A 17758-nucleotide genomic window follows, 5' to 3' on the forward strand; every position below is an offset into this window, starting at 1 on the left:
GAAGGAGGATCCTTTGGGTAACCACTTAACGCACCCCGAAGAATGTTCCATAAAGTAGATATGAGAAAGAGGATAATATGTCATTTCTATCATGTGTGTTACGAGACATGCGATATAATAACAATCATTAGCAGTCATCACACTAGTTCCCATCTTTATCTATAACTAGATAATGGAAAATTGACGTCGCATTTCTTTTATTTTGTTCACCTTGTTGATACGTGGTTGACTCACAAATCTAGGTATTGGCTAATTCCGTTGTAAGACATACTGATTTTTCAGAACTATGCTTCCATCACTGTGGGACAGTTTTGAATCATTTTAGTTCGCATTGTTACTTTATCCTAAGTTTGAGAATAACATTTGAGATGGATTAACATATTTTTGAAATGGATAATTCAAATGATTCAGGTATTTCACAAATATTTTTTTTGTCTTAGAATATAATGAAAAAAATTATACTTTTTAAAAAGAATTTAGTGTTTTAGTTCGAAAAAAATATTTACTGCAATTTTTTGTAAATGATAATCAACTCTTAGGAAAATTAAGAAATTTTGTTAGAAAACTTGTGAAATTCCTGATTAACGTATTTTTGAAATGGATATTTCAAATGATTCAGGTATTTCACAATTATTACTTTTTTTTTTGTCTTAGAATTTAATGAAAAAAATTTATATTCTCTAAAAAGAATTTAGTGTTTTGGTTTGAAAAAAAATATTTGTAAATGATAATCAACTTTTAGGAAAATTAAGACAGTTTGTAAGAAAACTAATATTCATATTTATTGCAACTAATCTTATTAATCCTTGAAAACAAAACGCAAACAGACGTCATACGCTGTAACAAATTATTCGACTCATTTATGCAGATTAAAATGGCGTTTTAATTAAGAAATATTTGTATTTTTCTGTCACCTTATTGGTATATTGTGGTGATTGTTTTGAATCTGAGTCCCAAATTTTTCAGAATTTTTTTTAAATGTTTTATTAATAGTAAAAAGTAAATAAACATTAACGTTAATTTTATATTAACTATGAATTGTTACCTTTCGAAGGAATTTTTAACGTGAAATTATGTTTTATTCAGAAATATTGCTTCGCAAATACCTTAACGTAATAATTATTACAATTAATATGAAAATTATTATCATTGAAGAACAAATTTTAAAACAAGATATATTCTCATATGTTTTCCTCGATAAAATATTCTTATATTTTAGAGAACATAAGGGTAGTAGGTTATAAACTGTAGTAATTATACAGACTTAAAACAAATTGTAAATATCACCCCTGTTTTTCTTTTGCATAGCTGTAAAAAAAATCCACAAACAATTTATGATTTAAAAATTTTTATTACAAGAAGTCCCTTAAAGCATCTTAAAATGCGTTTTAAGTTTCCCAATTGAACTTTTTCTATCCCGATTAAACTTTATTTTCAATAAAAGAACGAAAAAAACATTTTATGTGTGCTCAAATTCTAAATCTTCTATGTTATATTAAAAGTGATTATAACAAAAAAATATAGTTTGAAAACTTGTTATTTTTGCATTACGAATTCGCGTACTGTACAGGAACTTTTAGAGTAAATTACGAAGAACTCTTTGACGCAAATGGGATACCAGTGTCCCTTGTATATATTTCCTTTCTGAAGCTCGCTCTTTTACTTACAAGTAAAAATACATTTTGGTATTTATCAATTATAAGAGACAATTTAATCGTTGCTAAAGAATTTGTTCGATTCTCGGAATTATATTTGTTCCAAAATATAAAATGAGAAAAAAAAAAGAGTTAGGATTTTTTTTCCCATTCGTATTCAAAAATTTATTAATAATTGTATTTGTAAATTAAAAAAATTTCAATGATGAATTGCTGTTTTTCTTAGATCTAAGCAACTGCAAGTAAGTGCAAATTTGAAAAATTATTGCTTGGAAGTGAGTGCATATTTGGAAGATTTTAGCTTTATCCCAGAAAAAAACACTGGTGTTTTATACTGTATTTCATAACCATAAATTATTAAAATGCTAAATATATTATTTTTTCACTTATTTTGACCAAAATTAATACAGAAAATAAAGAAAAAAAAGTATGAAAAATATGTTTAATGAAAATTCTGCATCAAAGGGTTAGGCTGTCTTTATTTTTTTTCCCTTTAGAATTACCAATTTGGACAAACTTTTAAGATCATCGTGGTAATTATTAAATAATAAAATATCGGTATTTATTTTTAAGAGAAAATAAATTTCGATAGCATAAAATTTTATGCTTTCACATAAAAGGAATGAATAGAATTTTTGCATCTCTTCCGCCTGCTATAAATTAGATAAAAGAAGATAAATTAATTATTTTTAATAAAATCTCAGACTATTTGTCCCAATCCGAAGAGTGACAATTTGGACATAAAGTTGCGATGCGGAAGTGAAAACGTGTAACAACCGGGAAATATAATGTGATTTATAAAAGTACAGCTGGACACACAATATTTGTCTAACTTAAAAGCGAATATATTGCCAAAAATAAGTGCACCAACAAACAGGATGTTAAAGTGTAAGAATATGTAATTTTCATCCTTTTCTCACTCAATTAACGACAATACAGTTCTTGATAGTTGTTTTAAATCACTCTTAAAAGATGCTATGACGAAATGTATTTTTTTTTTCGTTGGGAATATATTAAGATATTTTTTTTTTGTAACTGAAATTAAAAGTAACAATTCATAAAAAAGAAAGAACTTTCTACATTTATAAGCGTAAAAACATTTAATTCAATCCCTTTTTCATAATAAAAAGAGCAGAATAATTTCTTCACTGATAACGTATAAGGTATAACTAACTTAAATCTTAAATTTTTGTGTTTGGGAACATAGATTCAAAAATTAGTTACATTAAAAGAAAACGAGAACATAGTAGAAAAATTAAAAGATATAGAGGGGGGAGGGTGAAAGATGAAAAGAAAACATCAATGTCACATTTGAGAACTGCCACATTTTCACAGAAAAAAAAAAGTTCGAAATCATTGAAAAATACAGCGTAAATTGCATTAATGAGCTTCAAACAATACATTTTCTTAAAATAATGTTTTTCTTACTCGAAGGCACGTTAAATTCATACATTTTTATCCAATTTACTAAAATTTTAACACAGTACATGTTATTAATATAATTTTTGTTGAATGTATGATTGCAGGAATTTTAAGTCGTGTTAGTAGTTTTGATGAATTAAGAGATAAGAAAGAAAAACATAACTGTCACGTGAAACAACTGATTAATAAGTTGGAAATTATGGCGTATATGAAAAAAAAATATATGGCGTATATTGCATTAATAAGCAGATAGTAAATAAACGGGTTTTTAAACAAAAATTTTTTTGAAAATATATTTAAAATTCATGGGTACGATAAATTTGTCAGTTTTTTTAAATCCAAATTACTAAAAATTTACTAGAGTGCGTATTACTCATGTAATTTACAGAATTTTTATAAATAGAGTTTATAGTTTTTGAGTAATTAAATAATAAGTTTTGGACATTAGAGCAAATTGCTGTATTTTCGTTCGAAAAATTTTAAGCAAATGTAAAAATAAACATAAATATATTCTTTTTCAATATATTCTTATTCAATAATTATTATTATCAGATCAATATTTGATATTCATCCATGCTATATGATGATATATTATATTTATTATCTGATCAAAAAATTTACTTGGAAAAGCAAACCTTTTTTTCAATGGAAAAGATCCAAGAATTTAAAAATCAGCAATCAAATAAACACACAAACAAAAGGCCAAGGCAATGTAAGGGATCAATTTCTTTTTAAAGAGAAAGGGGATAGATTAGTAACACTTACTGTAGTAAGAGAATTTTACTTAGTTTAAATATCAACAAGTCAATTAGAAAAATTAAATTCCTAAATAAAGTAACGTTGCTTATTTAGTCCTCCCTAATTATTCCCTTTATTTTTGTATTAGGGGAAAATAAATTAAACGTTTCCCTTGCAGGTATAAATCAATAACTTCAAGAGCAAAATATATATTCCCTTTAATTATATGGTGTTATAATCTGTAATTAGACACTTAAAGGACTGTAATAAGTGATGGAACAGGTCTTTTTTATTGTAAGAGCCTCCCAAGCGTTTAAGACATTCTCAAGTTCTCAGGTTACAACACTACTTTGGGAATATTAATTAATGTGAAAATTACTCTCAATTAACTTATGCTTCGCAACGAATTATCTTTGCAGCAGATCAGGTAAACATGCAGCAGGCTCATCATCTATAAGTTTAATTTCAAGGTGCATCATAACCGGTTTATTTTTAAAAATATAGTATGTTTCTGATGGAGTTGAGTAGTATGAGGTGCTGAAATAAATGGCGAAGGATGTGCTGAGATAATGATGAATAGCCCCAAGGACAAACATGGAAGAATTCGTTTAAAAAATGCGTATGGGAGAAAGTTAAGTGGAAGATCTCATCAAATTTAACTTAATTTAACAGAATGTGAGTGACCGCGAATTTGTGGTGACTGTTTAAAGATTTCCGCTCTTGTTATCATGTAATGGGATATGTCTCTGTTGTGTCTGTTGCGTCTTTGTCATTGGTCTTAAAAAGGAATCTCACTGTGATTGAAGCGGCGTTAAATGTTGTTACTGGTTTTAAACTCTGATTGTTAAAGTTTTAAAAAATTCTTCAAATTAATCAACTCTACAAATTGATGCTAACTTTTAAAATTCTATTTAATTTTGCAAATCATTCTTCAACAACGCTGTAGAATAGTTAAAAAAAAAAAAAAAAAAAAAAAAAAAAAAAAAAAAAAAGCTGCGAGCAACAAATAAACAAATAAAATAAATAATTGCAATGAAAAGTTTCTTCCGTGGTATAGCCTCCTTTTAACTCTTTGACGCAGACTTTTTATTGAACATATATTTTTATACTTTTTTCATTATTGTGTATTAATTTGCTCAAAATAAGTGAAAAATATTGTATTTAGCATTTTATGGTTATGAAATACAATTTAAAACATAGGTGCTTTTTTCTGCGTTAAAAGTAAAATCTTTCAAGCACTTATAATTATTAATAATTTTTCAAATTTGCACTTATTTGCAGTGAATCTAAGAAAAACACTTATTCATCATTGAAAATTTACAAATTTGATTTTAATATTCATTCAATTTACATTTGATATTCATTGAATTTACAAAAATCGACCAGTGATAAATTTTTAAATATGAAGGGGAAAAAATCCAAACTACTTTTTTTTTGGATTTTATATTTTGGTACAATTATGATTCCGATAATGTAACAGATTTTTTTAATAAGACTGTCTTTTATAATTAAAAAATCTATATATATATTTCTCTTACACGGCACCAAAAAAAAAGCCTCATTACAACTCCCCGAATGTCAACGCTAGAAAATCGACCAATGATTGCTGCTGAAAATGTCACATGGCAAATGTCACATGAGGTGGCTCAACATATAGCGCTTTTAAAGACGGAAACAATAACCAGAGTGAGCATTATCAGGTTGTTCAATTCAGATTCATGCCCTAAAAACATGATAATATTTAATTTAAACAGGCTCAACATAATAGCGCTTTCAAAAACGGAAACAATAACCAGAGTGAGCATTATCAGGTTGTTCAATTCAGATTCATGCCCTAAAAACATGATAATATTTAATTTAAACTCAATTAGGAATTGATTAGGCTGGCCTTCTCCATGACTATAAATAAGTCACAAGGTCAGACTTTTGAGAAAATCAGTTTAGTATTGACTAAACAAGTTTTTAGTCATGGACAACTTTATGTTGGCCTGTCAAGAGTTGAGTCAGTAATTGCAGTAATTGCTCCAAGATGCCAAATCTATAATTGTGTTTTCAAAGAAATTCTAAATGTTTAGTGTTAATTTCTTAGAGCTTTGCAGAATAAAATGTTTTTTGGAAAAAATTTAATTGAAACTTCTATTGGCAATAGGCAAGGGGAACTGCCAAAATCAAAACTCCCCGATTAAAAATGCAGCATGGCGACCTCCACGTGGTATTTTTCGGGTAATGCTAACAGCCATGCATTTTAATTTATTGTATGTAAAACATCCTTATTTTGTTCTAAAATGTTATGTACTTTATCATGAATGTTAATTAATATAGAAATTGATTTCAATAATGCTGATCACCAAAAAATATTTCATTTGGCGATAAAACAAATTTTTGTGTTCTTGAAAATGAAAGACTTTTTGAGGGTTATTATCCCACAAGGAAAAGTTAGGGTTTGAAGTTTATATTTTTAAATAATAAAATATTTCTAAAACTTTCAGAATTTCTAGCATTAACTAATTTATTATACACATTTAGTTGAATTTAGGTGAGTAACTGCAATATTTGATAATTTATTTTGCTAATATGTTTCTCATTTAGCTAATGTTTCGATTTTTTCACCATGTACAATCTAAATAGCTAATATACTTTTCTAAAAGCCAATAAGAACATTGATAGAATTCTTCTACATAAGTACAATACTATGTCTTTGATGATAAAATACTATGTCTTTGATGATAATATACTATGTCTTTATGCTGGAACATTGTGTTCATTGGCGAGCGAGCGCAGCGAGCCATGGTTCACTGCGTGAACCACATAGGATTGCGTAGCAATTCTCGGGGGTTGGCGAGCGTTAGCGAACAGGGGACGGAGCCTCCTAGTATAAGTTATATATTTGCTTGCAATTAGAGTGTCCGAAAAAAAATATACAAAAGGATCTCTGTGTCCCATCTGCGTCAAAGTGTTAAGAGAGAAATTGCTAGTTTTTTTTTTTTTTTTAATAAAGTGTGCAACACTGTATTTCGAACGTATATTTGAGTTAACCACTTAAAATTGCATATTCAACTATTTAAGATTGCATTATTATATGATTGACATATTTAATGAATAATATAATATATTGACTACTGACATTGATATACTGAAACTACGTATAATGAAGAGAAAATTGGTTGTATTAAATAGAGAATCTAAAGTTATATTAAGTTTTTAATTTTTTTAACTGGTTAAAAAAAATCCACATTTATCGTTTCGAAAGTAAGCCGGGCGGAAATTTTTAAATGCACCTACATCAGAGCTCTCTTTTAATATTCAAAATCTGGTTTGAAGAAGTCTGCAGAATGGCATTAAGAAGGAACAAAAGAATATGTAAAAAAGAATGTGGCGTATGCCATTTGAAATGTTATACACATCTCATATCACAAAATCACATAACTTGAAACGGAAGAATAATGATGAACCTCTGATTGTTCTTCATATTTGAATAATGCAACATTTTTGTTTCAAAATTCTCTTAACTATTCTGAATTAAACTATGCTGATATAAGAAACAGCGTATTCATTTTCATATTATTAAATATTCAAACAGTGTAGAGGGTACGTTGTATAATTTAGCAGTTTACGTAACAAAATTTTTAGTGCGAAATATATAGTTTTTTAAAAAAAATATTTGTTCGTGTAATAATGAATAGAACCCACGTTGCTATTTTGTCGACTATCGAGGAAAAAATAAAGGCTAGTAACAGAGAAACATAGTACAACTTTATATGGCCTGGATTTTCGATCGTTTTGTCTTCTTTTATCACATGGTTTTTCATCGTTTTATCCGATATTTTTAACGCGGAGTAATTACGACACTCGAATTTCGATATAGAGTTTTCACTTCTTCTAATCGTTAATCTTCATCGTTTTCGGATCTATTTTCATAGTTATTTATCATTTTTCGGTGATAACCACATGATTTTCAAGCTTCGGTATTTTTAATATGATAATATAGCCACATACGAAGTTCGAATTTGAGTAATCACTTTTTGATGGGCAAGATTCATGAGTATTCCGACGATAATTCACGTCGTTTTCTGATTGTTTCCTTTGCAGTTATTTTTCGTTTTTACTGCATTTTTAAATGGCCTCCTGAATTTCTATATTTTTAATACAAAGTTATTACGACAGTTGAACTTCGAATTGGAGCAATAATTTTTGACGTTTTCAACTCGAAATGATTCCGCAGCAAATCCACCTCGTTTTTTGTGAGATATTTTATCAAATTTTCGGCGGTTTCAAGGTAGTTTTTTTTAAATTTCGATTTTTTAATGCAATATTTTGACAAACGAATTTGAAGTGCTTTATCTGAGATTATTCCGTCGTTTACCTACGACATTTCCCGATAATTTATTCGGCAGTTATTATTATTTTTTTTACGGTCATTATCACATGGTTTTTTAAATAACGAAATTTTTTATATATTTATTACAACAGATAAATTTCATACTTGAGTAATCACTTTTTGACGTGTTTTAAATCTCTGGCGTCGTAAATCTACGTTATTTTCTAATCGTTTTTTTTCCAGCTAGCAATTTCACCACCGTTTTTAATATCTCGATATTTTAAATAAGGTATTATTACTACCGATGTATTCGGAATCGTGCATTTCAGTATTTAAACTTTCATACAGTTTAAATATTTAATACACCATTCAGTGATCATTTTATTTCAATAACTAACACAACAATGTTTACGTTGAATTTTTTTCTGAATCACTTAAATGTATTGCGATACCGATTTAAAAAATGCTTAAATGAAATCTGTTTTTGCTAGTAGTATTATTCAGCACTATAAAATAGTATAGCACCATGATATAGTTTAGCACCATGATATAGTATAGATAGTAGTATTTTTTAGCACTACTAACTAAATAAAAACTAAGATTTCATAAAAGAATAACACTAACCCATAAATTTAAATAGCATAATATTTTTTTATAAAATCATAATGACAATTTATTTAATTTAACATGATTTAATAGAGATTTTAGAAATATGCGTCAAAGTAATGAAAAAACATAAACAAAAATTGTCTCTTAAAAATTTAAGCAACAGCAACATTTCAATGTTAATTCGATTGAAGATTTCGCCTAAAAAATATTGTTCCAAATTCAATAATAAGGACTTTTTATTTATTTATAACAGAAATAAGTAAAATAAATCAATATTTTGAACTTTAATGTTTTAAAATCATTATAAATTATTTACCTATGTTAAAATTATATCTTCAAATTGACAGTAATTATTTCCATGTTAACGCAAAACGCAAACCAGCACTGCTTAAGGAAGACAAAAAAAAATTTATTTCAGTTTCATTTTATTAATTTAATAGGCTAACTTTAGCTAGTAGCTTTTAGTGAAATTGCCTTTATTTTTTTAATTAGTACACAGAATGATAATACAATTATAAAATTATCATTTCTAATATTTTATTTTACTTTATAACCGTCGTTGAAGGGTCGGCTAAATTTCGTGTTTACGACTACCAATGTTCAACTCGGAAGCTTTATAATTTTGAACCAAATCCTCACGAAACTCCTGCATCAAATTTTGGGAGAAATTCGCCTTCGTGGAGGACTTTTTTGTGGAACTAATCCGTTACATGGAGAGGAAAACCACGAAGACCTCACTATGGTTAGCCTGACGAGAAGGGGACTCGAACCCTTTCTCTGTCTATCACTGAGGATATTTTTAGTTAGCGCTGTGGTCGGTGCAAAAAAAGTGCGGAATTTGTATCGACCAGCCATCGCTGGAATTCGATCCCGCTTCACCTTGTTGGGAGGCTAGCGCTCCCTTCCCTAAACCACCGCAGCTCAATTTAACATATTGATTGTTTTATAGAGGCTTCTGAGGCCATAATGTTTTGTTCACCAACGCTCTGACGGGTAGAGGTTGCGGGTTTGAATCACCTTATTTTTTTGCTAATCTCTTCTTTAATGTGTCTCGAACTGGCTTCGTTTTACAAGTCGCTACTTTGATTTGAGCCCCTATATATATGTTAAAAAAATATTACTCTATAATATATACTGAATATTTAAAAACAAATAATTAATGATGAAACATCACCCAATTCTGTTCGTAGTAGTTAATTATTGTTTGTAAACAATCACATTTGCAATTGATATGATGAATGAGATCTTTTTAAGCTTCGTGACAGCTTGAAGAAGGCCTTGAGCTTTTCTACGAATACAATCCATCTTATAAATTTTCCGCCAATAGTTTTCAATTCAGATTGTTTAAAAGAATAAATTCGTAGACGACAGTCTATTCATCATACTTTGACTTGACGTTCAGTTAATGATATGTGGGCTTGCCTGTTGGTGCCTCTTTCTTTGAAGAAATGTTATAAAAGATGTGAGCAACTTTATATAATGCATTAATTACAGAAATAATTAAACTCTCAACAAATCTTATTATGGAAGTTTAAAAAAAAACTATTTGTATGAATTGCATGTTGAACATCTTTATTCTATTCCGTTTAACCGAATATCTCATTCCAGTAATCAAACATTGTCAAAAAACGTTTTGCCATTTTTAGTACAGTAGGGAACCGATTATCCGGAACTATCGGGACCATCGGTATTCCGGATAACTGATTTTTCCGGTTTTCTGAATCGCTACAAAAAGCCGTTTTTTTTTATAGTTAAACCCAACTAAAAAAAAAAATTTGGAAATAATCTTAAAAAGAAGAAAAAACGATGAAGTAATACACTAATGATTATTTCCAAAATGATGGTAAGGTAAACATCTTTCAAAAAAGAACGAAAAATCCTAAAATCCTATGAGGAAATTTTTTTTTTTTTTTTAATAAAAATGGCGGGAAAACTAATCGAATTTCGTTCCGGTTTTTTGGTTTTCTGATTTCCGGATAACGGGTTCTGTACTGTATATCAAAATCTGCTTCTTTCTCAAGATGAAAATTTTGAAATTCCAAGAAGAAAATTCTGTTTAAGATTGCTAATTGAGTGTTCGGCAATCAAAAATAAGAGCGATAGTCGTTAAGTATATATTATCAAAATAATTGTTCATTAACTTCCAACATAATTACAGGTTTAATTTTATGATCTAGCTATACCACTTATTTTGTTTATTATTACCGGATTAAGTACTACGTGATGAAAAACTGTGAAAGAATCCACATCCTTCTAATTGTTTCACCGCGGAAGCAGAAAACACACTTCCTTCTTTGTTTTAAGAATGAAAGAAATATTGTCTTGGGGAAAAAAGAACATTACATACTTTCTTTATTCTCGCTTTCTATCTTCTTTGCTTTCCATCTCGATGATCTTGATAGCTGATTAGCTGATTTATGCAAAGGATGGACGACAGGCCGTCTAGTTTGATCGTGATTAAGACTTGTCTAAGGACATTTCATGGAGGAAAAAAACAGATATTAATTGTGTAAGTTAGGCGACAATTTCTGTGGAATTAAACGGAACGTGTTTTGACATCAAGATCTACCCGTGTTTGTTTCGAATGTTAATAATAAAGGCGTATAACTAGTTTTATAAATTAGGTAACTCGAGAATTATCGTTGCTTTGTTTTTATATTTTTACGTGTTTGCACCGTTACATTAGTTTTGGAGCGTATAAATCAGGGATTATTTAGTTAAAATAGTCCATGTAAAGTAAATTAAATTTATGAGGATCCCAAACAAATTCTATTTTCATGAGGATTCCAAAAAATAAATAAATAAATGTAATGATAATACGGACAAAAGTATATAGATTCAAAAAGGTACCATATTCAAAATTGCATTTGGGTTCTTGCAACTCGAGAAGAAGTGAAGTGATTATGCCTAACCATGTGATCGAAATCAGATTTAATTGGATACCTGTAAGCGACGTCAAGTGCGTGCGTCAAACTTGATTGGCTTCTGAATTGTTAAACGTCACGATTTATCTACGATGACGTCATTTGCAGGTATCCAATTCTGAAATCTTGACTTAATGATTCACCAGCTATTTAATATTATTCACTAACTAGTGGGCTGCACCCCCTGGTCGCTAACGCTCGCCAACCCCCGAGAATTGCCACAATCTTATATGGTTTGCTTCGTAAACCAAGCTCGCTTCGCTCGCTACTAACTTAGGTACGTTGCAAGTGCATAAAATTCTAAGAATTCAAAACAATCATTCAAATCCATATAAAAACTTCTTTTTTTTAAAAAAATTACATCTTTTTAGTAAATACTAAGTCATTAAAATAAATTTGAATTCAAATAAATGACATGTAATTCATTAAACCTATTAGAAATGTGCTATAGTATAATTCGTAATATAAATCAAAAATCGTCAAATAAATTCGTAATATATAAATTCATAAAAAAAAAAATCGCTTTCGACAAAATACTAAAATAGAGATTTATCGACAAAGACTACTTACTTCTGCCTAGCTTAATAGTATGAGATTGCCGCAGCTGATGCTCTCTGATTATTTCCGTTTCCGTTTTTAAAAGCACTATATGTTGAGCCACCTCAACTAGATTTGGCATGTGACATTTTTAGCGGCAATCAATGGTCGATTCGCCGTATGAGAGAAATAGCAACGTAAACAAGACAAAGCAAACGTTGCCACCGGCGGAAAAGAAATGCAGCAAATTTTTGGGAGCCACGTAAGAGAATTATATATATTAGATTCTAGGTTGTTAATATAGATTGTATTTTTCTGTTAATGAAGGGGATTAAGATTTATTTTATCTTAGTCTAGGTGAGAATTTTGTTTAAGTTATTTTAATGAAGCAAATTTAGTTTTAAAAAAATTCATATCTTTTTCTAGCATTTAGCTTACTTGTGCTCTTTCCTATTTAATCTAATTTTATTACTATCTAATCTTAATTATATTACTATAGATAAAAATTTAAAACCAAATTTAAGTTTCAAACAATTTTTATTATAGTGATCGGGTCATCAGTGTTAATACGTTTTCTGAAAGTATCCAGTATGCTTTGCTTTTGAGTGACTGTATGTGGTCAATCTTGACCACATACAGTCAATCATTCATACAGATTGATATGGATACCTCCTGTGTGTGAGATCGCGAAAAAAAGTGTGTAAATGGAGGGAAAAAAAACTTATTATTTTTTTTCTTCTTTCTCCTGCAATTTTTCTCCATTGCAGTGCAACTAAGTATTTTTTACTATTCATACCAAAGTAACCAGAAATTAAAACAATTGAATGGCGAGCGTGCAATTATTTTCGTAAAAAGAGTTATATGAATGCTAGCGCTGAAAACTTTGTATATACACTGTAAAAAAATATAGTGTATGGTTGTTCCCACTTTTGGTGTTGAGGTAAACTTAATACATTTTTTGAGTACCAAACTGTAGTTATCATGCAAAATTAGATTAAATTGAAGGAATTAATGCATTTATATTACTAAAAGGGTGCTTGTTTTTTTAACGAAATGTTTTTGCAATGAAGTCATTAAATTAATTCGAATGAGCATAAAAATGTGAGTTTTCATTAAACAAACAAAAAATAATGAGTAAACAAATAAAACTATAATTCGCGATCGCAACGAACTATAGGGGGCGTTGTTGTATGAGACGCTTACCTGCGATTTCCATATGAACCGTCATTCAGTTACTCTGGAGACGTCGTTAATGTAGCGTGTAGCATTGCAACGTTCCTTCTTTAATGTGGCTTATTAAATTTAAAAAAGAAAAATGCTTGATCTTCTTTCTTGTACAACCGAAAACAAAATGGTATCTCTTTTTATTAGAGAAGGAATATCCAAAACACATCGGAAAAATATTTGTACATTAACAGAAAAGAATATGTATATTCTTATAAGAGTTAAAATCTAATGCCCGAGAAATAGTATTACTAAATTTAATGATTTAACATGAAAGGCCCATTTAAACTTTACATTCTATAGTTTTAAGAATCATATTAGTTCAAAAATTAAAATGAACAAAAAGTATACATAAGCCTCATAATTTTATGAAATTTAATTTTGTAAACAACGTTTTTTGACAACAATTTTTATCAAAAAATTTCAAGTTTCAATAAAAATCATTATTTAGAAACTAAGAAACGTAAAATAAAGAATGCTGACGAAACAAAAACAAAAAAAAAAAACAATTCTTTTTTGTCGCCATTTTTAGTGCTACGAATATTCGTCTTTGGGATTTGCCAAAAACAAAACAAGATGCAATTTTATTTTTTCAGGAGGGAAATGTTTTACCGAAAAAACGAAAATGTACCAATTCCCACAACATAAAACTTTATCTTGGCAAACGTACGTTTTGGAAATGTTATTTCATTTGGAATCTTATTCATCAGAGTTCATATGGCGATATGATTGTTTTGAATCTATGCTAAACTCTATATCGGCTCATTTTCCACCGAAATCCAATTAACTATTTTGATTTTAAATAAAGTGTTTTATTTTATGAACTGTCGCAAAAATTTTAAGTGTAGATTGGCGGCACTTAAAAACCGCCAAATCTGTAGCGGCGGTGGCGTTAATACGTCGTAAGTACCGAATTTTTATTCCATACTTTTCTGAATCATATTATTTCAAACATTGGAATATACAAGAAGTATACATAAACACATAATGTTATACCATTTAATTTTTCAAAAGTATTTTGAGAACAATTTTTATCAAAAAATTATAAACTAAAAAACGGAAAATAAAGAATTCATTCTTAGGATAAAAAAAACGATTTTAAGAATTATTAACATTGAAATAAAAACTTTCATATTGTTTCTTTTTTTATTATTCTTATAGTTCTTAATCAGACGTAAAAAACCATTCTGTAGAGAACCATCAGCAAATGAAAAAAAAAATATTTGCAAGCAAATTTTTTATTGTAAAAATCATTGCACTTACCTGATTTATGATTCCCGGAGAATTCCAAAATGATAAGTTCCTTGTTTGAAAACTTTATTCTCAAATAATAGATACATAGTTTATACCTTCATTACTTTTAGATAACATACTACACAGCAAAATTTTATAATTGATATGAATTTGAATATGTAGCTAAAAACAGAATAGCTGAATTCTAGTTGAACTTATTCTTTCAAAATTAAAAAAAAACTTACCAAGAAAACGATTTAAATTAATTAAGAAACAGCACAAATGGCACTATTTCAAGTAACTTGGATAATTTTTTATTGTTGTTTTCCGAATTATATGGATACAGAAATATATACTATTCTATAACGAAGAAGAATATGCTATAACTATTACAATTCTGTATGTTCTGAATTCATATTTATTCACTGGAATGACGAAAGCAATGTTGACTTCACTTTAATTCGTAATGAATTGAAGACAGAAGAAATGCATTTTACCTTAATACACACATCTGTAACAGTATCCGAAATCGGAAGTCATCAGTTGCAAGTTTGTTGATAATAGAAATTAAAAATTATTGAGGAATTTTTCTTCAAATGTTTGGCGTGTTCTGTTCCTGAAAGATTTACTAATATTCTGGAGATTTTTTTCAAGTTCTTCGGCCTTTTCCTTAGGGAAATTTTGTTTCTTATTTGCTGCTAAAAAATGGCGTCTGATTCAGTCAATGACTTTGATGGAACTAAATGAAAACGTGATAAATTAATGTCCGATATTTACAGGCTCCCGCTAGACGGCGTACTCGAGCGTTGCGATCGCGAATAGTGAAAAAGTAAATTAAAAATGTGTTGATATGCACCGTAAAAATTTTTAGTTTTCCCCAACACCAAAAATGGTGGAAATTATGCACCAAAATTTTTTACAAAAAGTAACTGTGGTTTGCAAAAGTAATAATTCGAACAAAAACCTCTTTACTATCTGAAGAAATTGAATTTAACGAATTACTTTTAGCGCACGCCCCATTTTAATCATTCAATTGGGTATACTATAGCCTACGTCACAGGTCCTGTTATTCCTACTAAATTTAACCCATGAACGGCATTTTCTGCGAGCCTAACTTCAAGCCACAAATAAACAAACGAAGTGTTTGATCGTTTAAATAGCTGCTCGCCAGATTTTATTGCATTATAAAGAAAAGTAATTAATATTCGATTTTTGATTAATAATTGATTTATGTGGATAGTGGCATTTATGTGGATAGTGGCATAGAATTTAGCATTGCGTCATGGTAAATGTTATTCCTACTAAGTGGAAGTAGTTGTGTTTTTTTTATATTATACCCAATTATCAGAATAATTTACGTAGAAATGGGTGAATAATGCAATAAAAACATTAATTTATAATATTAGTAATATTTAATAGGTTTCGAAACGTCATTTTAAATTCTAAGAGCATAATTAGGTTGGAATTAAAGCTTTCTGTTAAAAGTTTAAAGGTAGTAATTAAATAAATTTTATTAATATATTTTATTTAAATTAAAAAAAGAACAATAAAATCAGAATTAATAGGATAATTAATAGGATATTATAATTAATTAAAAAAAAGGAAAACAAAAAGTCGGAAGAAACCAGTGCTGCCTGAGGTCGACAACATCTAACAAATCTTCATTGATCAACAAATCTTCAATTGTCAACAAATCCTCGAGTTAATTTATTGATTTCAATTGGGTATAATATAAAAAAAAAACTACTTCCACTTAGTAGGAATAGCATTTACCATGACGCAATGCTAAATTCTATGCCACTATCCACATAAATCAATTATTAATCAAAAATCGAATATCAATTACTTTTCTTTATAATGCAATAAAATCTGGCGAGCAGCTATTTAAACGATCAAACACTTCGTTTGTTTATTTGTGGCTTGAAGTTAGGCTCGCAGAAAATGCCGTCCATGGGTTAAATTTAGTAGGAATAACACAACCTGTGACGTAGGCTATAGTATACCCAATTGATTGAACAGTTTTCTATTAAAGTTACGAAGGAAATTAATTTTGCCGCTGTACTGTTAAATATATTAGTTTATGGTAAACCATATTATCGTGTGGATTTGCTCTAATCTTAACAAGCTAATCTAATCGCTGCTATAATAAATTTACATGCAATTTTGCCATTTAAATTTCCCTGCATTTCATAAATTCTAAAAGGTTGTGACTCATAAATTGATTTAAAGAAATTAGTATCATGACATAAATAAAGCGTAAGGTTTGCCATATTTTGTCTCTTATCTTCATTTTATAACGTTTTCTGTTAAAATTATATGGCTTTGGAAATTAAATGGTAACTAGTATGTCATACACCTTGTAATATATCTGCTTCGTATGCGCATCGTATTTTTTGTAAAATAATTTACTTATTATTTGTCTGTTAGTAGATGGCAACGAGTAGAGTTTTGTGGTTGCCATGGGGATAGCTTTGGAATGTAAATAGCTTTTTGAGTGAGTGAAAGATTTTCTTTGAAATGGCGATGCTGTAATTTCGTTGTTAAATTAATAAATTTTCCTTTTTATTAGACGCAATAGTAGAGTTTTCGAGCAAAATATACTTGAGGGTGCCCCTTGTCGAAATTAACGACTTACGTTTGGCGCCATTCCTGTTTCCGCGGAACACCGTGGTAGCAGGAATGGCGGTCAAAACATAATGATATTTCAATAAAACATTGGAAAATTTCAACAAAACATCGACTAAAACTTAATAAAAATGCAATGAACGCAATATAAGCAAAATTAATAAACTCAATAAAATGCATTTTGAATCGAAACGAAAATTAAGGGAAAAAGTACAAAAAATAATCGACTTGATTAGCTTGAATATCCTCACTTTTAGGAACAAAAAATTCTCTAATAGCAGTTAGATATTGTTTAAATTTATCATGAGTAGAATATGTGGTGCCGGACTGGCGGACATATCTTTCGCACAAACAGGACATTTATACCGATTACTAATTAAAATTATATCGATAATAATAAATTTATACCGATTACTAATTGATTCATACACCAGTCAATCACTGCTTTTTTTCCATTGTTATTCAAATTGTGC

At 29.0% G+C, this 17758-nt stretch overlaps 1 protein-coding gene across 1 annotated transcript in view; it reads left to right on the forward strand.

Annotated features, from left to right (window-relative positions):
• The first annotated feature begins 204 nt into the window (after window positions 1-204).
• LOC107455600 (inverted formin-2) overlaps window positions 205-17758 on the forward strand; it is a 136586-nt gene continuing 119032 nt past the window's right edge. Inside the window, exon 1 of the mRNA XM_087164499.1 lies at window positions 205-411. Coding sequence (XP_087020625.1) covers window positions 390-411 — 22 coding nt within the window. The 5' untranslated portion in view covers window positions 205-389. The remainder of the gene's footprint in view (window positions 412-17758) is intronic.

This window comes from Parasteatoda tepidariorum, chromosome 1 (assembly GCF_982258835.1).
Source record: "Parasteatoda tepidariorum strain Cologne lab strain chromosome 1, Ptep-v5.0, whole genome shotgun sequence".
NCBI lineage: Eukaryota > Metazoa > Arthropoda > Arachnida > Araneae > Theridiidae > Parasteatoda > Parasteatoda tepidariorum.